Raw genomic sequence first — 26,929 nt, 5'->3', positions numbered from 1 at the left:
CGATAAACATCAAAGACAAAGGTTCCATAAAATGGCTCCTTCGGGTGAACTCGACTGGTGTTGGCTCTCTAGACGGGGTGGATGCCTATTTATGGGTAGATGTTTCTCCTGGTAGTTTGAGAAGGGTACGGCCAAGGATGATGTCTGAGCTATGCTGTTGTACTGGTCTATCGATCTCCCGGTCTGAGAGGCAATGGTTCAATGGTAAGTCTCGTATTACAGTCAGTTTGATGTTGTGATGTCCATATCGACGCGCTCTTACACGAATATTATAGTGAAACTGACCACTGTGGTCAGAAATGGTTTAGGTTTCTCGCTTTCCTTAGTACCATTTTGTTTATGATTTTATAGCTTTCATCAGTTACCTGACAGGAATATCAACGTAACGTCTTATAAAATACCTAGCTGTCTCGAAATCGATCTTCATCACACACGAATGATTGAATGACTGATTTTTACATGTTTTTTCTTCCCAATCTTGTTTCACCATGTCTTCTCAATCACATCCTCGATATCACGGGGTTACGCTCACTTTCGCTATCGACAGAGATGTGCAGAGAGCGAAAGTGAGCGTAACCCCTGGACACTCAATACAGAAACTACAGAGCCTGTCTGCGTCGCAAGCTAAATTGCTATATACGTACATAATATGCATGTATATGTTTATTTATTGCTTTGTGAAAGCAGTTGTTCATGGTTTAAAAATATACCAAAATGACATATTTTGCAAGCACATCTGATAAACTGAATTTAAAATCAAAACCATCGCATGAAGCGGACTACCTATTGGTTCGGTTTAATCTGTATTTAATATTGGTAAGTGCTTATTAAAAAAAAATTTACGTTTGTGTTAAGGTTGTATGCTACCAGGAACCCTTTCAAATAGGTCATAAATTCATTGACAAATTTAAAACATTCACAAATTATGGTTGACAAGTGTATTCGTACGGAACTTCTTTTCGAATGATTCACCCCTAAAATTTCATAATGAATTATTCCAACATTTTAATTGGAAGAGTTCAAATGTGTCATACATCCTACACTATATGTTGGACTGCATTTACTGAAGAGGATACACATACATGTAAAAGCGTTAAATGTTAAATTTAACGGATAGTAAACACGAAGCTTGGGTTAAGTTAAAAACGAGGTAGGGTGATTAGTAGGTGTGGCTGCATTCTGTCTCTCCTACCACAACCCTACTGACATAACCCTAAACCCCTGTATCCTCGTCTAGTAATCCCCCACTCTACCCCACAACGAATGGCTTCAAACGTCGCCCTACAACGAAAGCAAACTCCAAGGAAATTACATGTCGCCCTCTTTAATACACAACCTCTCAACAAATGAAAAAAACTTCAAACAAATCGATTCACATGTCGCTCTCTATTATGTATACAACCCTCAAACAAATCGATTCACATGTCGCCCTATAACATACACAACCCTTAAACAAATCGATTCACATGTCGCCCTCTAAATTACACAACCCCAAAATATAGCGCTTCACATGTCGCCCTATAAAATACACGGCTTCCCATGTCGCCGTATAAAATACACAAACCTTAAACAAATCGATTCACATCTCGCCTTCTAAAATACACAACCACCAAATACAGTGCTTCACATGTCGCCCTTTAATATACACAAACCCCAAACAAATCGATTCATATGTCGCCCCCTAAAATTTACAATCCCAAACAAATCGATTCATATGTCGCCCTATACAATGCACAAACCCCAAACAAATCGATTCACATGTCGCCCTATAAAATACACAAACCCCAAATACATGTATATCGATTCACATGTCGCCATATGAAATACACGAACCCCAAATATATCGCTTCACATGTCACCCTATAAAATATACTAACTCCAAACAAGTCGATTCACATGTCGCCATATAAAATACACGGCTTTACATGTCGCCCTATAAAATACACAAACCCCAAACAAATCGATTCACATGTCGCCCTATAAAATACACAAACCCCAAATATATTGATTCACATGTCGCCCTATAAAATAAACAAACCCAAGATATATCGATTCACATGTGGCCCCCTAAAATTACAACCCCAAACAAATCGATTTACATGTCGCCCTATAAAATGCACAGACCCCAAACAAATTGCTTCACATGTCGCCCTATAAAATACACAAACCCAAGATATATCGATTCACATGTCGCCCTATGAAATACACAAACCCCAAATATATCGCTTCACATGTCGCCCTATAAAATACACAAACCCCAAACAAATCGATTCACATGTCGCCATATAAAATACACGGCTTTACATGTCGCCCTATAAAATACACAAACCCCAACCAAATCGATTCACATGTCGCCATATAAAATACACGGCTTTACATGTCGCCCTATAAAATACACAAACCCCAAACAAATCGATTCACATGTCGCCCTATAAAATACACAATCCCCAAATATATTGATTCACATGTCGCCCTATAAAATACACAAACTCAAGATATATCGATTCACACGTGGCCCCCTAAAATTACAACCCCAAACAAATCGATTCACATGTCGCCCTATTAAATGCACAAACCCCAAACAAATCGCTTCACATGNTAAACCCCAAATATATCAATTCACATGTCGCCCTATAAAATACACAAACCCAAGATATATCGATTCACATGTCGCCCTATAAAATACACAAACGCTTAACAAATCAATTCACATGTCGCCCTATAAAATACACAAACCCCAAACAAATCGATTCACATGTCGCCCTATAAAATATACAAACCCCAAATATATCGATTCACATGTCGCCCTATAAAATACACAAACCCCAGATATATCGATTCACATATCGCCATATAAAATACACAAACCACAATTATATCGCTTCACATGTCGCCCTATAAAATACACAAACTCAAGATATATCGATTCACACGTGGCCCCCTAAAATTACAACCCCAAACAAATCGATTCACATGTCGCTCTATAAAATATACAAACCCCAAATATATCGATTCACATGTCGCCCTATAAAATATACAAACCCCAAATATATCGATTCACATGTCGCCCTATAAAATATACAAACCCCAAATATATCGATTCACATGTCGCCCTATAAAATACACAAACCCAAGATATATCGATTCACTGTCGCCCTATAAAATATACAAACCCTAAATATATCGCTTCATGTTTAGCCCTAAAAAATACACAAACCCCAAACAAATCGATTCACATGTCGCCCTATAAGATGCACAAACCCCAAATATATCGCTTCACGTACATGTCGCCCTATAAAATACACAAACCCAAGATATATCGATTCACATGTCGCCCTATAAAATACACAAACGCTAAACAAATCAATTCACATGTCGCCCTATAAAATACACAAACCCCAAACAAATCGATTCACATGTCGCCCTATAAAATATACAAACCCCAAATATATCGATTCACATGTCGCCCTATAAAATACACAAACCCCAAATATATCGATTCACATGTTGCCCTATAAAATACACAAACCCAAGATATATCGATTCACATGTCGCCCTATAAAATACACAAACGCTAAACAAATCAATTCACATGTCGCCCTATAAAATACACAAACCCCAAACAAATCGATTCACATGTCGCCCTATAAAATATACAAACCCCAAATATATCGATTCACATGTCGCCCTATAAAATACACAAACCCCAGATATATCGATTCACATATCGCCATATAAAATACACAAACCCCAATTATATCGCTTCACATGTCGCCCTATAAAATACACAAACCCCAAATATATCGCTTCATATGTCGCCCTATAAAATACACGGCTTCACATGTCGCCCTATAAAATACACAAACCCCAAATATATCGCTTCACATGTCGCCCTATAAAATACACAAACCCAAGATATATCGCTTCACATGTCGCCCTATAAAATACACAAACCCCAAATATATCGCTTCACATGTCGCCCTATAAAATACACAAACCCAAGATATATCGCTTTACATGTCGCCCCATAAAATACACAAACCCAAGATATATCGATTCACATGTCGCCCTATAAAATACACAAAACCCAAATATATCAATTCACATGTCGCCCTTAAAATACACAAACCCAAGATATATCGATTCACTGTCGCCCTATAAAATATACAAACCTTAAATATATCGCTTCACGTTTAGCCCTAAAAAATACATAAACCCCAAACAAACCGATTCACATGTCGCCCTATAAGATACACAAACTCCAAATATATCGCTTCACGTACATGTCGCCCTATAAAATACACAAACCCAAGATATATCGATTCACTGTCGCCCTATAAAATATACAAACCTTAAATATATCGCTTCACGTTTAGCCCTAAAAAATACATAAACCCCAAACAAACCGATTCACATGTCGCCCTATAAAATATACAAACCCCAAATATATCGATTTACATGTCGCCATATAAAATATACAAACCCCAAATATATCGCTTCATATGTCGCCCTATAAAATACACGGCTTCACATGTCGCCCTATAAAATACACGGCTTCACATGTCGCCCTATAAAATACACAAACCCCAAATATATCGAGTCACATGCCGCCCTATAAAATACACAAACCCCAAACAAATCGATTCACATGTCGCCCTATAAAATACAACCCCCCCCAAATCTATCGATTTACATGTCGCCCTATACAATGCACGGCTTCACATGTCGCCCTATAAAATACACAAACCCCAAACAAATTGATTCATATGTCGTCTTACAGTGGCGGATCCAGAGGGGTTATTTGGGCTTCAGGAACCCCCCCCCCCGATAAGTCTCTGGATCCGCCACTGTCTTATGAAATTCACGAACCCCCCAAAAAATGGTTTACCTTGTTTTTTTAACGCAACAAAAATGAATGTCTGCAATCATTTGATCGTATTGGAATATCCCCCTACGGAACACTCTGTACATCGTAACCCTACTGAACTACTGACAATACAAATCGGATCTGTGTGATAGATTCCGACATTTTTATCCTCGTTTTGTCAACACTATCTTACCGTTTATTACTAAACCCGCAGGAGACAGTCTAATGACCCAGATCGAGTACGCATGCGTGCAAATATTTGTCGTTCTTAGATGCTCAGTGCGCAAAACACTTGTCAATTATACATGTACATAGTAGGCCGTGTTGTAGTTAGGAATCGTCATATACATCAAATATGGATGTGATCATCATTTTGTTAAGGATCACAGTAAAACACTGGGGCAGTATACGGTAACATATTATAAGTACATTTAGGACAACTACGATCACCGTAAAACCGGAGTAAAGGCAGGAAAATATTGAATACAGAATGTGATCAATTGCATAATTCATTTAAGCAATGACTATTTTAGCAACTGTTGTCATGGACATCGCTAGGGCTTTATATAAGTTTTTCAGCAATAGAAATGTGTGTTATAGGACTATAACAGTATTTGTTAAAATATTCATTATTTATATTAACATTTTGATAGAGTAGTTACGCTTTATTTAGTTATTTCTTACTGTTCTTTTAACAACAAATTAAGTATTGACAGCAATTAAATTGATGACGTCACAATATAGATTGACTGACAACATTTGCATTATCAATGCATTGCAATGGAAGGAAAATATATAATTATGAAAACTAACGTGTACAATTTTACGAACGGCTGGCAGAATATGACAATCGAAATGTTGGTACAGTACACAATGGCGGAAAGTGTATCCTGGTATATCGGAATACGGACATAGACTTGTACTCAGATCTGCTTCCGGTTACATCGGGCAGGCCGCAGTCGTTCTTCATTTGCTGTTCATTATTTAAGCTCAAATGAGTTTAAATGAGAAACTATCAATTAATTATAGCCTATAGTAGCTCTAAACTGTTGTGGTGAAATACTTAAATACTTTAATCGGTATTAAAATCTTGCTAACAATAAACATTAGCCGTGCCGTACCATTATATTCCAAACAAATCGCTCATATACAGAAATATATAAATAAACCCAACACCACGCTAGCTGATTACTGATCGAGGAAGATTGTCTATATCAATATTCTGACTATACAGTAAAACAAAGAATTGCCTTGCAGAAATCGATAGTTCATATAAACCGCTTTAAATAAGCTTTCAAGACCGACTCGCATCAGAAATAATCTCTCTCCTTCTTTTCCCAAGTGAAGTCATGAGGATGGCATTCGCCGTCCCACAGGCGCTTGTAAACTAGAAGTTATGTTTATTTTCTTATTTTGATTAAATGCATCCGTATCTGAATCAGGTTTTCCCCGTCTCTCCTATTATTTAAGAAGTGTATGGTACCTTACATACCTGTGATATGTGTTAAATTTATCTCCCTTTCAGCCTTTTATCAGCAACTTATTTAACAGTTTTTAATGGCGTTCATACGTTCCTGTGCGCATTTCATAAAGTCACCTAATTCATTGACAAAATCCCACCATTACTGTGGATTTATCAGTGGTTCTAGGTGTGTAACTCATTGCCAAAGAAGGAGCATGTTATATTAAAGTAGGAATACAACCTTAAGTATAACATACCCTGTATGTTGTAGTAAGGTAGAATAAGTGTACATTATACATTAAAGAAAGGTATGCTACATCCTTAGGTATAATAGTATAGTAAGGTAGATACATAATGAAGTGTAATGTATGTTTTAGTCCAACAATGGCCTGTGGTCCGTCCTGGGACATCACTGGCCGGCCAACAATGGCCTGTGGCCCGTCCTGGGACATCACTGGCTGACCAACAATGGCCTGTGGTCCGTCCTGGGACATCACTGGCCGGCCAACAATGGCCCCTGGTCCGTTCGGGGACATAACCGGCTGGCCAACAATGGCCTGTGGTCTGGCCAAGGACATCACTGGCTGACCAACAATGGCCTGTGGTTCATCCTTGGACATCACCGACTGGCAAACAATGGCCTGTTGTCCGTCCTGGGACATCACTGCGCGCCTGACCAACAATGGCCTGTGGTCCGGCCAAGGACATAATTTGCTAGCTAACATTGGCCTGTGGTCCGTCTTGGGACACCATTGGCCGGTCAACAATGGCCTCTGGTGCGTGCTGGGACATCACTGGCTGGCCAACAGTGGCCTGTCCGGCCTAGGACATCACTGGCTACCTAACATCGGCCTGTGGTCCGTCTTGGGACACCATTGGCCGGCCAACAATGGACTTTGGTCTGTCCATGGACATCATTGGCCGGCCAACAATGACCTTTTGACCATTCCTGACATCATTGCAGCTAGCAATTAGCACAGGACTTCACAAGCATCAAGTTAGCCAAAGTCAACTGGGGAATATTGCTGAACGAGGATGCAGACAAACAGACTTCATTTTTGAAGAAAACAATAAATATAAAAACAATCTCGAAATCCTTGAGAAGGAAGTCACTGGATGTGTAAACTTATAGAGTGATTGTTCAGGTAGATAAAACACGTATAAACCTGTTTTATCCCACTTAAAGCTGAAAGCAGCGGGCACAATGTATTGCAAATCGGTCGAAGTGTGTGGCTTGAACAAATATTTGTTGTCCTCAAATTTGAGCAAAGGAGTCTACCGGTGACCGACATAAGTCTGGTGGAAATTTGTTGGAGATGCTGGTTGTAAACTGTGTCTCAGGGTTCTGTAATTTTCCAGCGCCTGCAGCCCATCTATAGAGTACAATACAACTCATTTTCTCTGTCTTAGACTTAGTAGTCTGGGCCGCCAAATGGGATAAAACGTCATCATTAAAGCTCCTTAAACCTTTTAGAAGCCATGTTTACATTCTGTAGATGTAATTTGTATAAAAGCAGTAATCGGGCCCTAATGACTGCGATGCTCATAGGTGGCTGATTTCTCTTTTTAAATCGTGGTCAGTAGACTAAGCGGTTTTGGGATCACTAGACAATTACGAGGACGTAGTTGAGATCAATAGACAATCGCTATTTACTCTGTAAACAGTAATCGTATACATATCTAGAAGGAAATCGACACCATCCCTCCGTGACTACCTTCGCTTTGCCGCCAAAGTAGGTCGGATCTGAAAATGTTTATTAAGCTTTATAACCGGATCATGGCACAGGGACCTGAGAATGTATTTGTTAGTTATATTTGGGCCTAAACTAATGTATTCAGAGAAAGTTGACACGTTGCCACCAACAATGATGATAAAAGTACGAGAAGAGGGGAAAGCTCTCGACGTCGAAAAATCGACCTCACCTTACTTTCTTGCATTAAAAATCATATTTCTAGTTAATGTACAAAAGAATGTTTAGAACCGTTGGAAAGATGGATATTTTTTCATTTACAAACAGCCATAGAGCCTCCTTTCCATATTCACGAGGTTGACGTCGGCCCCGTGCCGAATCATGTGGTGTTGATTGGCTGGTTATTTTATGGTAAAAAAATGGCCTGTCGGTTTCACACCACATATTTCTGCACGTGGCTGACGTCAACATCAAGAATATGGGAAAAGCGGCTCTATGACTGCGAAAAACCTTTGAAACTAGGAAATGGCATGATCCTTCCAAAAGAAGTGTAGGGGACAGGATCCTACAGGAAGTGGTGTAAGAGGCATGATCCTAACGGAAGTAGTGTTTGAAGCATGATCTTACTACCGGAAATAGTGTAGTAGACATGATCCTTCCTGAAGTAGGAGATGTGCCCTTATAACTTTTCTTTCCTTTATGGAAGTCAGAGCGCAAAATACATATCACAGTAACCATCATGATTTACGTTTGTGATACTCTGCCTTCATTGTACTTTATTTTTAACAATATCAAAACTGATTAGGATGATTGTGGTAAGTGGTCAAAATATAGATCGCAGTGACCTAATTTTATTTATGCTTTAAAAAACATTCGGAAGGACGCCCACTAGCAAAAATGACCAGACAGTCACATAATAATTAATTGAGAGTAAAAAGAAACTGCCATATTTGCGTACGTCAACTGGGTAGACCTACCCTGTTTTATTTTGTTTACAAATACTGATGTCATACTCCAAATATCTCATCGATAATAGCACCCTGTCTTTTTAAATACCACTGACTTAAATTATCAACTGTTTATCACAACCATATATCCTTAAGTATCACCTGTCTATAACTACCACCTGTCTATAACTATTACCTGTGTGTAACCACTGATATTACCTGTCTATAACTATTACCTGTCTATAACTATTACCTGTCGATAACTATTATCTGTCTATAACTATTACCTGTCTATAACTATAACCTGTCTATTACTATTACCTGTCTATAACTATTACCTGTCTATAACTATAACATGTCTATAACTATTACCTGTCTATAACTATTGCCTGTCTATAACTATTACCTATCTATAACTATTACCTGTCGATAACTATAACCTGTCTATAACTATAACATGTCTATAACTATAACATGTCTATAACTATTACTTGACTATAACTATTTCCTGTCTATAATTATAACCTGTCTATAACTACAACCTATCTATAACTATTACCTGTCTATGACTACCAACTGTCTATAACTACCACCTGTATTATTAATTACCATCTCTCTATAACTATTACCTGTCTATGACTACCAACTGTCTATATAACTACCACCTGTCTATAACTACCACCTGCCAATAACTACCACCTGTCTTTAACTATTAACTGTCTATAACTACCACCTGTATTATTAATTACCATCTCTCTATAACTATTACCTGTCTATAACTACCACCTGTCTATAACTATTACCTGTCTGTAACAACTGATATTACCTGTCTATAACTATTACCTGTCTATAACTATTTCTGTTAACTAAATCAAGACGGTTGCTGCTATTTACATTGAGCGGTCTCTGTAGACAGGTTTTTAACTGTATCCATCCATATAAGGATTGAACGACATTTTAAAATTTCATACCAGCATGAATATTGAAAAATGTCGTTTAATCCATAAATTTACAGCATCAATTTTCATTTTTATTGACCTAAAGACATATTTTCCCCTTATGTTTTCGATATTGAAGTGTCTCTGTCGTCAGTGCAAACGGGATTCCTGAAACAGTCAAACGCCACCTAAATGTTTGCTTCTGCCGGTTGTTTCATGTTATTTGAGACGGGAGGAGAAGCTTAAAAATGACAATGATCTAATTACGTCCATAGCCCTATAACCGCAAGTTCTTATGGTAATGCTTTTAGAGGAACTAGCAGTTGAAACGTAAATATACGGATATAATTTGTGAAGTAGTAAATAGGGACAAGCTTTTTGTTGCCTTCAAAGATATGTTTTAATATTTATTTATTTATTTGTTGTTACAACATCGCCTCTTACTTAATCATAAAGGGTTGACGACAAGCCGATTGTGTAAGTGACAGGTTATAATAGGATTGGTATTGAATTGCCGACAGGAAACTCGTTAGTTTGTGTGTCAAGTGTGTATCAGCAGTATGTTGGTATGATAAAGATTGTCATGTGTTGCACACACGTGTATTATGTGTGCCCAGGGAACAGCTCGCGATGACTCGTTACACTGGAGGTAAGTTTCTAAGATTAAATATATTTGTCACTAGCTGATCAGGGTAATTTTTAACTGATATCTCAACAGTTTCATCGATACTTTGAAATGACGAGGACATATATACCAGTTTTAATAGCACATTTACATTCTGTTCGGTCGCTTCTCTGTATCACCATCTGAAACTGTTTGTTCCCGGTATGAAACAGTTAGACTTTAGTGTTTAGTAATACCACGGAATTAGATCGTTATCTAAGTCCGTGGTAATACTATATATCAATTAGTAGGGATGGGTTCAGTGATAGTTTTTTTTATCTTTATGTTCCAAACAAAGGATGATATACTGATAAAGTCTGAATCTGTCGTATCTACGAGGACGGCGATTTAGTATTACTTACCCATACACACCTACATACATACGTGTAGTGACACACGTGACGTGATAAGAAATCGGCGATTATCACTACACAATAGGGTCTGATTGTAAGATTAGTGAACCTTTCGTGATATAAGTACAGTAGTGTCATCATATGGTACGACTAAAGTTAGAAAAGATGATTAAATTGTGGCAATGAAATCTTAAAACTATCGGGTACTTTTAATATAAAGATCGTTTAAAATGTAGAAAAACATGTGCACTAAACGATTTTCATGGAAAATCAGCTCTGTATTGTTCAGTTTAAATATTTCCTGCTCTAGGAATTGTTTCCCTCTGTGATGCGTCCGTGTTTCTATACATTGTATCGACACATGTCGAAGGTTAGATATAATATAGCACATACATGTAAATAATGCTGACCCACAGCAGTGATAGACGGCCTGACGTACGTGTGTATGAATATGTATATATATACTATAAATAAATAATAACTCCTGTTCATCATACCGCGGTCAGATTTATTTTCTCTTGTGGATGTAAATGCTATAGTATGTGTATGCCGACTTGTTTCCCTGTCGTGTGTATAGACCATACGTTTATGTCGGGACCCCTATTGTTCCTCTGTGCCGTGTAACTAACACTTCCCTGATGTGATGATATGACCATCATAATTAAGTAACGTCATCATGGGGAGCTACAGCCCTTAACGTTGTCACGTGATCGACAGGGAAATAATGTACATAATTATCACCGCATTTATCGCTAAGCTACTTCAGTAGCGGGTTACTGCGCGTGAACGTATGCGTGGTGATCTGTTCGAATGCATGTGTTCGTTGCTAGGGAACACATTATATATGTTCTATTTTGTTTCTAAGGAACTTATATAGTACGTCATTATAAGTAGACTTTGGGTTGACAGGAATCTGCGGAGGTTTTCCGATATTCTGTATCTGGTTTATATATCCCAAAGAATACGAAGTTTGAAAGTTGTGTCTGAAATTTTCAGTGTCATGGAACGTTTAATATTCTAATTAAACGACAACTCTATCAGGGTAGTTCTTTTTACAATGACTACCCTACCATGGTTGTATGAGGGTTAATCTCAGACCTGATGTCAACCTCGTTAAAAGGTCAGAGAAAATATCATTTGGTTGTTTCAGGTTCCGCTGTCCTTGTTATATTTTTGTATCGTGTCTTGACGCTTTCAATATTTCACCTATAATGTATAAGAACACTACTTGTGTTGATGTTATTCTACTGGTGCGTGATCCCTCCTATACCTGTACTGGGACGGCTGTCGTTATGAGGAGGATGTAATCTTATTACACCTCATATTTAATCCCCTTTACAAAGGACCTATAATCCTTACGGTACGAAGATGTATACATCATCATCACCAGTTACGGCGGATGTATGTGGTTTGGTAATGTAACAAGAGGGGCTTAGTTGATGATTGTATCACTAACGACTTTATAAAACTAAAAATCGAAATTTCTGAATTTTTCATTATCTTCATAAAATATTCATATTTTCGTTTCATTTTTGTGATTGTAATAGTATTAAATGCTTTTTCATTTTTATTTTGCCGTAACGCATTTCAGTATTCAATAAATCGATTGCTTTTGAACTATATTGACTCCGACGCCGGATGGTGCACAAGTACATATTTAACAGAAATATGACTCTCACAGTCTAGACATGTGCTGGGACCATCGGATCATACACGTGTATAATTTGATGGGGGACTGCAATCGTCTTTGTGAGGACAGCTTTCCGTAATTGGTTCGCCAAAAACCTCGTGCGTATACTGTTCGCTTGATTGAAATACAATATAGTTCAAAAAACAAACATTTCAGGGATACACTTTTTTTCTATTATACTGAAGTTGAAAATTTGCGAAGACAGAAATATTTAAATGCTTGTAACATCGAATGCTCAATTTTGAACCTAGTTAAAATTCGTGGTTTGGTTGTTTTACTCGTATCACGTTTACATGTTCTGTGATAGTCTGGGTAAGAAAAACACAATCCTACACACTCCCAGTGTGATATTTGAAGACTTTAACGAGGGTTGTTTCCATAGCACTATGTGTTGGACGCTGATTGTCACGCCGAAAATGTATATTTCCGTCATAAAAATGTTCTTGATATGAAATTCGCGATCTACAATTGGTACAAAGCTTTGCTGAAATATTTGTTTACCGGAATCTTCGTATTGAAAAAATATTGAACTATCAACATGGCTAAAAGGCATTTTAAAGTTGAAATTATCTATTTTTATTGATGTTTTTTAAACTAGAAACTATAATGTAATCTCAAGAGCAATATCGTTTTTTGACGAATTGAGTACAATGGTAACTGTATTTATTATATATCTATCTATATGTTTTTAATGTTTGAAGCTATTTTAAAGTCAAAATAAGCTTTGAATACACTTACCATTGTAGCAATGGATCTTTAACCTTCATATAGTATGGTTATGCTAAATATGTAAAATATAATAATATTTTTTTTATATTTAAGAATCTTACATGAGTTTCCATTTCATATGAGATTAACGAAACGAGTCTAAGAATTTTTCAATTAAGCGAGCCTCTAGCGAGATAAAATGAAAAATTCATGACGAGTTTCATAAATTTCATATGAAATGATAACGAGTGTAAGATCCTTTTTATCACATAATCAAGATTTGTGGCATTAATTCGTGTAAAACGACAATTTTCATGCCACCTTGAAATGTAAAAAGCCGCCATTTTGACTCCAGTGCGTCAGTCTGTGACGTCATGTACTTGTCCTAGGCGTGACGTCACAATTGAAACACTATGATTGAAACTTACAACCAATCACAGGACTGATAGGTCATATTACATGGGTTAAAACGCAAAAAAAATATGACATGGATATATTTACTGGATAACACATTACATCGAATATGCGATAAATAAAATTGTTCCTTCATCCTTTCAAAGAAAACGAAACACGTCCAGTTTTTATCGCTTGGTTTTACATCCGAATACAGACTGCTTCTCGCTAGCAAAAGCAGTGCTAAATTTTATCCGTGAAGAAGAAAAATGAGCAATATTTTACCAATTTCATTAGAAATATTGCTATATTTTCTCAATACGTTTTAGAATGGCCTGCCCTAAATTGTAGATATGGCGCAAACCACTATTTTTACGTTTGGAATAAGAAATATAATGTTATCACACTTAACCATTCCATTTATGGAACCCCATTTATACTATTTTGACGTCACATTGAAGTGGAGATTGCCAAATGAGATATCTGCCATTTCCAGTTGGCATTCGTATTGTCAATGAAAACATTGCAAGGACATATTGGGCAAATATCTAGAAACGTCGGTAATATTGATGCTTATATTCGAAAAAACAATCAAAGCCAAGCTAGAAAAGAATAAAATACACATGTAATACCACTTTCCCTCGACAAGGTTCAAATGTAATTTGGGGACAAGATAATGTCTGTCTATAGGGGTATATAACACCAATCCGTGTTATTGTAACTCGGTAGCGCATCTTGGAGTTATATTTGAACATAACTGTTTTGCATACCATCATAAATGTTAAAAAAAACACTACTATTTACGTTCAAAACAGCAAAGAAGTGACCTTTTTGTCTTATGTTTTTGAAGGTTTACTTTGGTTTATGATACAATATTCATACAAAATAATCGGAAATTTCCGTCATAGTTTGAATTTGTAGTCAGGCCGTGATTGTTCCCGATTTATCTATCAGCATAACGGAAACACTAGAGGTTTCTGATTGGAAAATGTTCACGTGTAACAGCTCTTTGTGTAAAGATTACATAACAATATTTTGGTCGTTAAGTTTATTTAAAGGCTCAACGACGATCATGCTTTTTATATATAAATATATTATAGATGGTTATGACGTCACTTCTGGAACATCTAACCTGTCATGTTGTCAATTCCGGTACTATCTCGACTCTATCGCAGTCCCCGTTGTTATCTTGTGGCTGGTATTTATTAAGATATGTAAGATAGCGCACAACGTTGATATCAGAGTTAAAGTCCACATAGGTTCAATGTTAGGCTGACGATTAATTGAACTGGAGCTGTATATATACTGGTGTAAGATGTGAGTATGGATCTTTTATAAAACACATATATACAACAGTGGGTCTATGGTCGGATATTATATAATTCATAAACACATTGTATCAAAACTCCGCTTGTTTCATTGTCGAGGGATTGTCCCCGGATGCGATAGGCCTTCCTTTTCCTGCCTCTCTGATCATTTCCTCGCATTACGCGTGTACGAAGCCTCGTTATTCATCCAGCTTTTAGGCTAAAGTCGTTGGATAGTAAAACTGACAATTTTATATAAAACAAATAAATATAGACGTGCTGCACAAATCATAGGAAGGATAGCGGAACATTTTTTTTCTGAATGTGATATTTTAAATCTAGTCTCGGTATTTGACTCTTTTGCACAGACAATGTTACACGTGTTACAGGACGCCGACAAAATTATCCTTTAAAGTTTTGTCGAAAGGATTCATTTTAAAAATTTATGGTTAAGTTAATTCCGTCGTCATAAGTTGAGAATTGGTGTATCGTCAACACGACAAAACCTTGTATCTCCACATATCCAACATCTAATACACATACTACTTTATACCACCTACCGGTAGCATGATAAATTCATTATCATTGGTTGTCAGTATGAAAAGAACTTGAGAACGACTTGAGAACAACTTGAGAACAACTTGAGAACGGATTCTCCATTCCCTAGCACTTTCGAACGGATTTTCTCAAAAAAGAACGTCTGCTCGCGCCAGATGACGTCCGAAAACCGGAAATAGTGTCCACACAAAAGTGATTCACATAAGAAAATAGTCCGTCATAAACATACTAATAAAAAGTTATGGAAAAATATTATGGGAATAACAACACCATTTCAGGTGTAAATTTGCATATAAAAACCCCAGTGACGATAGGATTGTTTAAAAAATATTTTTTCTACGTAGTTTTAAGGTTCATTGTATTCCTCCGCGCAAAACTTATGTTTGTTTACGTTTGTCACAGGCGATCGTTAACCATTGAGCTTAGAAGTCATTTGAAAAACATGGAGTTTAGTTGAGTTTTTTTAAATGGAGAAATCTATAAGGTAGTAGTATATAGATGATAAATAGATTATCATACTGTTTTTTCTGTGTTTGTCGTTCGAACAATTTTCTCATCGCTTGCACGTAGATACAATCTCGAGTCTACCTTCGGTGGTCTCTCGATTGTATCCACTTGCTTGCTTCAAAATATGGAAGTAGAACAGTTCTTTTTACTTTTATTCATATTGGCTATCGGCGATCGTAATGTTATTGTAACATCGTGTCTGATTTGATGATACTGGTCACATGATTGAACCCAAAAAACATCGTGTCAACCTCATTCACTCAAATTTCCCAAATCATATTTCCCTTATTGGGGCCTCTCTAAATAAATTCGGAAGAGCACAACCTAGTTCCGAATGACGGAAGCAGAAGACAACAATGGCGCGTCAACCTGGTCATTTCTGATATTTTGTGATTGTTTTTGATTTATTTATTTATTTTTCGACATCATAATTTTGTATTGCCTTTGCAGTAGGGAATCACGATTCTTTGTTTCTCCTTGATTATTTATGTTTAACTCGGGTTTCGCCCTCTAATTTAAGCAATTACAAAAATCCGCAAACATAGTTATTCAGACCAACTGTATTCATTTTTCTTTATATTTGAATAATTTTCAAATAACCATATGGGATTTATTTTTTTTGTTTTGGTACCTGTCTATGAAAAAGATATGTTTCATAAAGACGCTTGTGATTTTCGGCGCTTGTAAAAGGAAAGTTCGAGTGAGATAAAATTCCTTTGGTCGAAGGTAAAATTATTGAAGGTCGGGGTACCTGAAACATGCAGTTTTTTGGCCTAACGATAACGTCTTATGCAGGAAGAGATTTGAATTGCCCCATGCCAAAAAATAAAAAAAAATAAACAATCTTGTCGCGGTGACTGAAATACCAAGGACGAGTGAACCACGCGGTTAACGGCTGCTCCGGGTAGGATTGGCATAACAGGTGATAAGCAACCACCAAGCGGAAATTTACTTAAATCCGAAATATGATTATTTTAACTTGGTTTATTAATAGAAAAGTCACAAAGAGAAAGATTACAATATCAGTTGTCAAACAACAGCTTGGATGAGATTATACTTGATATCGGTACAGTCATCAATAGGTATTGTCAAATCAATATCAGTTGAAAATAATATGTCTGACGGAAACTATTCCTGACCTAGGCCTTAAATGCAGTAGGATTTATAGATTATCACACTGTAATTTCAGTGTTTGTCGTGAGAACAATTTTCTCATCGCGAGCACGTGGATCAAATCGAGAGGCCATCGCAGGTGGACTCGAGATTTAATCTACGTGCGAGCGATGTGAAAATTGTTCGAACGTCAAACACAGAAAAAACAGTATGATAAACTATTTATCATCTATATACTACTACCTTATAGATTTCTCCATTTAAAAAACCTCAACTAAACTCCATGTTTTTCAAATGACTTCTAAGCTCAATGGTTTACCATCGCCTGTGACAAACGTAAACAAAAATAAGTTTTGCGCGGAGGAATACAATGAACTTTCAAACTACGTAGAATAAATATTTTTAAAACAATCCTATCGTCACTGGGCTTTCCATATGCACATTTACAACTGAAATGGTAATGTTATTCTCACAATATTTTCCCGTAACTTTGTATTGATATGTTAATGACGGACTATTTTCTCACGTGGATCACTTTTGTGTGGACACTATTTCCGGTTCCCGATGTCATCTTGCGCGAGCAGACGTTCTTTTTTGAGAAAATACGTTCCAAAGTGCTGGAGAATGGGAAAATCCGTTCTCAACTTTTTCTCATACTGACAACCAATGATAATGAATTTATCATGCTACCGGTAGGTGGTGTAAAGTAGTATATAGATGATACAAATGTAAATTATTGTTAAGTCAATATTTAAAAAAAAAAATGTAAAAAGGACATTTTCATGATATTGTGATAAGCTAACTATGCGTTGAAACAAGACTACTATGTACATGTACATGTATCTAACTGTAGACTACATTGTCAACTTACAAATTACACAAATAACGTACCATGTATTTCCGTAAAATTCTTTTTACCAACACGAAACTGACATGTCATGCACATGTTCATTAAATCTTAGTTTTATTCAAAGTAATAGCTTTACATCAGGAGGTAGAGAAAGAAATTGTCAGTAAATTTTGTGAAAATAAAAAATAAAATCCAATAGACTTGGCGACGGTTCGGCAGTTGGGAGGTGTTGTTTTTAATCTGTTTGTGTTGGCACATCGATGTGTGATGGACGTTATAGTAACTATGTAATATTGATACAACAATCAAACCCGAACCGCTGCCAGGTTCGTCCTATGTATTATTCATCTATTCACTTGTTTGGGGCAGATCAATAATATTATGCACGTGTCTAGGTGTATTGTGTGTCTGATGTATGTTAAGGCGCCGCTGGGGATCAGAGATGTACGTGTATAAAACTAATTAGATATTTTTCAGTTTCTTTCTCCTATCGTACACGCTGATTACCAAACCAGTCATTGATTTGTTGCGTTAGAATAATATGCCCTCTTAATTAGCACCGACATACTTTTGAGGTTCCAAACATTTATTTTACAACATTTATGAAACAAGATTTTCCAATTTTATTTCATCACTCTTGCTGGCACAGATTAAAGCCAACCAGAGCAAGTAATAGAAGTTGGCAAAACTTGTTCCATAACTGTTGGCTTTAAAGGCTGAGAAGGACAGCCGAAGTTCGTTTTTTTTACATACGACCCTAACACGGTCGCAGAGGTATTGATAAAGTTAAAATAAAAATAAAGCGCTTAATATGTGCATAAAACCTGACGAGCAAAACGTTTGTTTTGTATATATGATCTGTAACCTTCGTCTTTTATTTATCTCTGTATGATATTTACCCTTCAAAGACCCATTTGTCTCTGTGTAACCCCAGGCCTGTTCTTACAAAGCCTTTTCTATATTTCTGTATGACTTCTGACCTACTAAGACCTTTTTGTGTCTGTGTGACCTCTGACATACACAGACCATTTTATTTTTGTATAACCTCTGACGTAAAGCTGCGAAAACCGTTTATCTGTACTCTCGGTATGACCTTTGACCAACACAGGTACCGTAAATCTCATAAACACGGCTATCTGACCGGGTCAAGGTCGGTTATTTTCTTTTTACTAACAGGACATAATAATTAAATCTGTGAAATCTGTCCATGTAATAATACACTTCAAATGTTTAATACAATACTTTAATGTCCGGTTGTCCTTTAAAATACGTGTTTAATACATCGATAAATTAAGATAATAATTTACGTTACGGAATTCTTCAATATGAAGCTGACCCTATTTTGTCACCTGTTTAGGATACTGATATACAATTTGTATTCCTGTAATTAACGTTAAGGTCCCTCCATTAATACTGATATACAATTTGTATTCCTGTAATTAACGTTAACATCCCTCCAATGTTACTAATATACAATTTGTATTCCTGTAATCAACTGTAAGGTCCCTCCAATGTTACTGATATGCGATTTGTATTCCTGTAATTAACGTTAAGGTCCCTCCAATGTTACTGATATACAATTTGTATTCCTGTAATTAACGTTAAGGTCCCTCCATTGTTACTGATATACAATTTGTATTCCTATAATTAACGGTAAGATCCCTCCAATGTTACTGATATACAATTTGTATTCCTGTTATTAACATTAAGGTCCCTCCAATGTTACTGATATACAATTTGCATTCCTGTAATTAACGTAAAGATCCCTCTAATGTTACTGATATACAATTTGTATTTCTGTAATTAACATTAAGGTTCCTCCAATGTTACTGATATACAATTTGTATTCCTGTAATTAACATTAAGGTCCCTCCAATGTTACTGATATACAATTTGTATACCTGTAATTAATGTTAAGGTCTCTCCAATGTTACTGACATACATTTTGTATTCCTGTAATTAACGTTAAGGTTCCTCCAAAGTTACTGATATACAATTTGTAGTCCTGTAATTAACGTTAAGGTCCCTCCAATGTTACTGATATACAACTTGTATTCCTGTAATTAACGTGAAGGTCCCTCCAATGTTACTGATATACAAGGTGTGTTCCTGTAATTAACGATAAGGTCCCTCCATTGTTACTGATATGCAATTTGTATTCCTGTAATTAATGTTAAGGTTCTTCCAATGTTACTGATATACAAGTTGTATTCCTGTAATTAACGTGAAGGTCCCTCCAATGTTACTGATATACAATTTCTATTCCTGTAATTAACATTAAGGTCCCTCCGATGTTCCTGATATACAATTTGCATTCCTGCAATTAACGTTAAGGTCCCTCCAATGTGACTGATATACAATTTGTATTCCTGTAATTAACATTAAGGTCCCTCCAATATTCCTGATATACAATTTGCATTCCTGCAATTAACGTTAAGGTCCCTCCAATGTTACTGATATACAATTTGTATTCCTGTAATTAACGATAAGGTCCCTCCATTGTTACTGATATACAATTTGTATTCCTGTAATTAATGTTAACGTCCCTCCAATGTTACTGAGATACATTTTGTATTCTTGTAATTAACGTTAAGGTCCCTCCAATGTCACTGACATACAGTTTGTATTCCTGTAATTAACGTTAAGGTTCCTCCAATATTATTTATATACAATTTGTATTCCTGTAATTAACGTTAAGGTCCCTCCAATGTTCCTGATATACAATTTGCATTCCTGTAATTAACATTAAGGTTCCTCCAATGTTACTGATATACAATTTGTAATCCTGTAATTAACGTTAAGGTCCCTCCAATGTTACTGATATACAATTTGTATTCCTGTAATTAACGTTAAGGTCCCTCCAATGTTACTGATATACAATTTGTATTCCTGTAATTAACGTTAAGGTCCCTCCAATGTTACTGATATACAATTTGTATTCCTGTAATTAACGTTAAGGTCCCTCCAATGTTACTGATATACAATTTGTATTCCTGTAATTAACGTTAAGGTCCCTCCAATGTTACTGATATACAATTTGTATTCCTGTAATTAACGTTAAGGTCCCTCCAATGTTACTGATATACAATTTGTATTCCTGTAATTAACGTTAAGGTCCCTCCAATGTTACTGATATACAATTTGTATTCCTGTAATTAACGTTAAGGTCCCTCCAATGTTACTGATATACAATTTGTATTCCTGTAATTAACGTTAAGGTCCCTCCAATGTTACTGATATACAATTTGTATTCCTGTAATTAACGTTAAGGTCCCTCCAATGTTACTGATATACAATTTGTATTCCTGTAATTAACGTTAAGGTCCCTCCAATGTTACTGATATACAATTTGTATTCCTGTAATTAACGTTAAGGTCCCTCCAATGTTACTGATATACAATTTGTATTCCTGTAATTAACGTTAAGGTCCCTCCAATGTTACTGATATACAATTTGTATTCCTGTAATTAACGTTAAGGTCCCTCCAATGTTACTGATATACAATTTGTATTCCTGTAATTAACGTTAAGGTCCCTCCAATGTTACTGATATACAATTTGTATTCCTGTAATTAACGTTAAGGTCCCTCCAATGTTACTGATATACAATTTGTATTCCTGTAATTAACGTTAAGGTCCCTCCAATGTTACTGATATACAATTTGTATTCCTGTAATTAACGTTAAGGTCCCTCCAATGTTACTGATATACAATTTGTATTCCTGTAATTAACGTTAAGGTCCCTCCAATGTTACTGATATACAATTTGTATTCCTGTAATTAACGTTAAGGTCCCTCCAATGTTACTGATATACAATTTGTATTCCTGTAATTAACGTTAAGGTCCCTCCAATGTTACTGATATACAATTTGTATTCCTGTAATTAACGTTAAGGTCCCTCCAATGTTACTGATATACAATTTGTATTCCTGTAATTAACGTTAAGGTCCCTCCAATGTTACTGATATACAATTTGTATTCCTGTAATTAACGTTAAGGTCCCTCCAATGTTACTGATATACAATTTGTATTCCTGTAATTAACGTTAAGGTCCCTCCAATGTTACTGATATACAATTTGTATTCCTGTAATTAACGTTAAGGTCCCTCCAATGTTACTGATATACAATTTGTATTCCTGTAATTAACGTTAAGGTCCCTCCAATGTTACTGATATACAATTTGTATTCCTGTAATTAACGTTAAGGTCCCTCCAATGTTACTGATATACAATTTGTATTCCTGTAATTAACGTTAAGGTCCCTCCAATGTTACTGATATACAATTTGTATTCCTGTAATTAACGTTAAGGTCCCTCCAATGTTACTGATATACAATTTGTATTCCTGTAATTAACGTTAAGGTCCCTCCAATGTTACTGATATACAATTTGTATTCCTGTAATTAACGTTAAGGTCCCTCCAATGTTACTGATATACAATTTGTATTCCTGTAATTAACGTTAAGGTCCCTCCAATGTTACTGATATACAATTTGTATTCCTGTAATTAACGTTAAGGTCCCTCCAATGTTACTGATATACAATTTGTATTCCTGTAATTAACGTTAAGGTCCCTCCAATGTTACTGATATACAATTTGTATTCCTGTCATTTGCGTTCCAATTACATGTCACATGTTCCGACTCTCAACATGGGCTGCTGTCCAATGTCAGTGAATGCGGCGTGAAACACGTGTGGGGATGTCGACATGCACGTGTTATAAAAACCACGTGGCTCTGCACGTTTTATACGAGATTAACCGTGGCAAAGACAGCGCCCCAGATACTAATATAACTGAACAATCGTTCGTAAGGAATACAAAGGAAATGTTCATTTTGTAATCCCTATGGTTAAAACAATTGTATAGCTATTGATATGGATCCTGTCTTCCATTTTAAACGACAGGGTTTAATCAATGATCATTGATTATTTTATAGCGTTGATGAGACGAGTCTACACCGACACCCTAGGGGGTAGTCTGTATTTCCTCTGGCCCTGACACGGTCACAGACCTAGACATTTTGACCCACACCAGCCATCTATTTGTCAAAATGTCTAAGTCTGGTGTAAGGGCCAGATGGAATTCGTGCTACCTAGTGAATAGATTATGCACTTAGCTGATAATCGCCCGAATAAGTAATAAGTAACGTACTTCTTTACCACCAGCACACGCGAAGTTATAGGTAACGTTCTACTTTACCACCAACACACGCGAAGCGAAACATATTGACTCTTCAGATTTCATGATTATTTTGTTGGGATTATTTTCACTCGAGATTTTTTCTCCGACGTTCAGAATCGGACAAAATAGCATACAATAAAAGAACATTAGCATTTATGTTTTAAATTGGTTTTCAACCACGCTGTTCGATTCCTGACGTCACGTCAACTTCTACAATTAACAAAGAAAAAATGTCTCTTTGCGATCAGATAACAACTAATTAATCGTCCGCTCCTTTCCTTGACAAAAAGGAACGAAATGACGGATTGGATCAGCATCAGCTTGTCCGCTTTGGCTATGTAATCAACACGGATTTTTATATCCGGATATTTAATAGCTACAGTATATGTAATTTTCTCGCCATACCACATTTAGGATATTTATCAGACTGCTATGTAACAGCTTGTAGCAAACTACCATAAAAGTAATATGAAATATCATCAGCTCGTGAAGACGGACACGTGATATTAGGATCACTTCTGCGTTCCGCAATCAGACGCACAGCTGCAACACTATTCAATGTGGCGTTAAGGTCTCTTAAGGAAACATACTACCTTACATTTACTTGTGTATTTCAAGTTTACCGTTATGGCAATTAATAATTTATTTATTTATCAAATAGTATAAAGAGACCTGGGCGTTATGTATTAATGCTTGCATTTTTGTTGTGGCTCTCAAATCTCTCAAATAGTTAACTTAAACTAAACTTAATCCATAAATATATTGCAAAGGTTAAATGTGGAACTCTTCAGGTCGGAGATACTTCTCACAGTTATGTAACATATAACCTTAACTTCGTCATAGACATTATATTGATGCATACGTGTATTCTATTTTTAGGAGATGTCAAGCGTTTTCCCGGAATCCATATACTTAAGGATGGCGACAGAATCTCAGTAATAGAAACCTGGAAGCCTGCATCACCGGAACCTGTTTAGTGATGAGGTTGGGAGTAGAGACTCTGCCGGATGTAGAATGTTTCCCCGGCTGCCCACTGTGTACAGGTTCCTATGTATATTGGTGGTTCTAAGTGTAATATTGTACACATTTCTGGTGCAGAGGGCCACAAAAACGGCTGTTTCGTCATTTAAACCTTCGTGGCAAGAATTAATCGTCAGTAATTCCAAAATCGACAATGTAGAACTCATCCCGCGAAAACCGGAAGCTTCAACATTCAATCGTCCTCACGTGCAGAAAAAGCAGACGACAGATTGGGTTGTTGTTAACACTACACCAGCGAAGACCAATGACGATGGGGTTGTGAACCCACACAGATTTACATATTTATTAAATCCGGACGGGATATGTAAAGACAATGTATACCTTATTATATACGTGCATACTGCTCCGCCGAATTTTCACAAACGTCAAATGCTTCGACAGACCTGGGGCCAAAAAGCTATCTTGAATCAATACCGATCCAAAATGGTGTTTGTTATGGGAGCAGTAGCGGATAACCGCGTAATGGAGAAAGTGAAAATGGAGCATGCGCATTACGGAGACATTGTGCAGGAAGATTTCGTGGATTCCTACCGGAACTTGACACACAAGGGCATTGCAGCACTGAACTGGGTTTCTAGCTACTGCTATAATGCCACATATGCCCTTAAGACAGACGACGACATTATGGTTAATATATTCAAATTAGTGTCCAAACTGACCTCTGACATTGAGAATCGTCTTGGCAAAACAGATTTGATACTGTGTAACCAATGGTTACGCATGAAGGTTCTTCGAGACAAGAAAAGCAAATGGTACATTCCAAAGGAGGATTTTGAGCCCAATTATTTCCCGGCATATTGTTCTGGATCAGCATTTATTCTAAGCATTGACGTTATTAGGCGAATGTCGGCTGTTGCGAAATACGTGCCATTTTTCTGGGTAGATGATTATTACATCACAGGCATGCTAGCGAAAAAAGTAGGTGTGACTCAAAAACGTCTTAACGAGGCTTACATTCTAAACGGCAAAGTTGTAGTGGACAGATTTAAAAATGACACAGATAATAAATTATTATTTTTCCACGTGGGGAAACAAAACACTATTTATTCCATGTGGGATATACTGAAAGAAAGAATGCGAGTAAAGACCGATAACTTTACATGGAAACCTGGTAGCTAAAGACTGTTTTATCATAGTGCATTATTAGAAGATTTCATTCCGTCATTACATTTTGCTAATCAAATTTAATTTTTAAATAGTACAGAAATGTGTTTGTTGTTATTCACACTTCATGATGTTATTGTTCGATCTACAAGAGAAATTAAGTATAATTACCCTCACGATGTCGTTAGCTATACTTGAATCCAAGTATGGCCCATCCTCAAAACAAATCTTAACTTTGCGACTGGAATAAATCAACTTTATTTGAAAATTTTGAAGTATTCCATCATTCCTCTCAAACATTTCAGGATTACCGAATATTTCTGCATGTAATTCGTTCATTTAAGATATTAAAATATTTCTCTCACTTTCAATTAACAATGAGAAAAATATACACTCTTGTCATACGAGAAATGAACTTGCGGTGTAGTCACATATCTTGCGGTGTAGTAGCATGTGTTGTGGCTAAAAACCCACGTCATCAGGTTTGCGTACTTAAGATATAAATTGTGAAAAATGAAAGTCGTTCGACTAATATTGAAAATTCAACAAAGATATATGTATGTTCGTTATGCATTGCTGACCGACTGTTGGTACATGTTTTGCTAATTCATTTTTTTAAAGGAAACGAAGCAGAAATTACAAGATAACATTGAATATGTATAAGTAATGATGATATACTTCAAACTAGAGAGTGCTGTATAAAAAGGAAGTAAATTTATAATGGCATATAACTAACATATTGACGGCTGTTGAGTAAAGTATTAAGCGGTCTACAGTAATAATACATGCGGTGTTATCGGTCTTTTGAGTAATGCTACAAGTGGTGCTCTAAGTAGAATAGCAGGTATCGTTCTATAAACATCTTTGTAGTAAACAACAATACCTAATTAAAGTCGACGTCAAACGGGGACCACCAGACACATGAAATTAGGAAACTTTACCAGTAGTTGTCTGTCGTGAACATTGATTCAGACACAGGTGAATCAAGCGCGAATTCGCTCTAGGTATGAAAATGCAAAATTTTGACGTAGCAAAATTAAAGCAAATCAGATATACTGTTTGGTTTAGCATGTTTTGCTCCTCGTATGGTACCTGTTATGAGAGTAAGGAATTTGGAGAATATTTCGTTTTGGGAAACGCTTACTAGGTTATAATCGACGGACAACATATCATCCACAATCCCGTCGGCGTACTCACTGTGTAGGGACTTTCGATGCATTAATCAGCATGTACTGTTCTGTGACAGCTACATGTATGTAACAATAGACGACGAAACTGACAAAATCAGGCACAATACACGAAACTGAACCAAAGTGTTCACACATACACGTGCTTACATTGTAAATACAGTATGGTTGGACTTCAGATCATGCAAACGTATAGAGAAGTGTGTAAGAAATTATCAAGATATGTAAGAAGAAATCAAACGATTTACTTCACTTCTCAATCGTCCGCCTCAGCAACTTTAAGCCAAAAGATATATTACCATACCGCAAGTTTATTATTCGTATGGCCAGCGTGATATAACTCACCACTATAATCCGGTTCCGAGAG

At 36.4% G+C, this 26,929-nt stretch overlaps 1 protein-coding gene across 4 annotated transcripts; it reads left to right on the top strand.

Annotated features, from left to right (window-relative positions):
• On the top strand, positions 1–25,493 carry LOC110461730 (beta-1,3-galactosyltransferase 1-like). Of its 4 annotated transcripts, none has more exons than XM_021515358.1 (2): positions 1–204; positions 24,110–25,493. In XM_021515358.1, the coding sequence occupies exon 2, from the start codon at positions 24,245–24,247 to the stop codon at positions 25,388–25,390; it is 1,146 nt and encodes a 381-aa protein (XP_021371033.1). In that variant the 5' UTR covers positions 1–204; positions 24,110–24,244; the 3' UTR covers positions 25,391–25,493. The 4 variants fall into 4 exon arrangements, with proteins under 4 accessions (XP_021371033.1, XP_021371031.1, XP_021371035.1 ...); XM_021515356.1 differs by lacking the exon at positions 1–204 and adding an exon at positions 10,359–10,554; XM_021515360.1 differs by lacking the exon at positions 1–204 and adding an exon at positions 12,626–12,710.
• Positions 25,494–26,929: the final 1,436 nt, after the last annotated feature.

This window comes from Mizuhopecten yessoensis, unplaced genomic scaffold, assembly GCF_002113885.1.
Source record: "Mizuhopecten yessoensis strain PY_sf001 unplaced genomic scaffold, ASM211388v2 scaffold10651, whole genome shotgun sequence".
Taxonomy (NCBI): domain Eukaryota; kingdom Metazoa; phylum Mollusca; class Bivalvia; order Pectinida; family Pectinidae; genus Mizuhopecten; species Mizuhopecten yessoensis.
The sequence above is the reverse complement of the archived record's forward strand: the minus strand, read 5'-3'. Positions and strand labels throughout refer to the sequence as shown.

What these genes read in the sequence shown, in the direction of transcription:
- LOC110461730 (XM_021515358.1), top strand. Translation starts at nt 24,245, where the DNA reads ATGTTTCCCCGGCTGCCCACTGTGTACAGGTTCCTATGTATATTGGTG.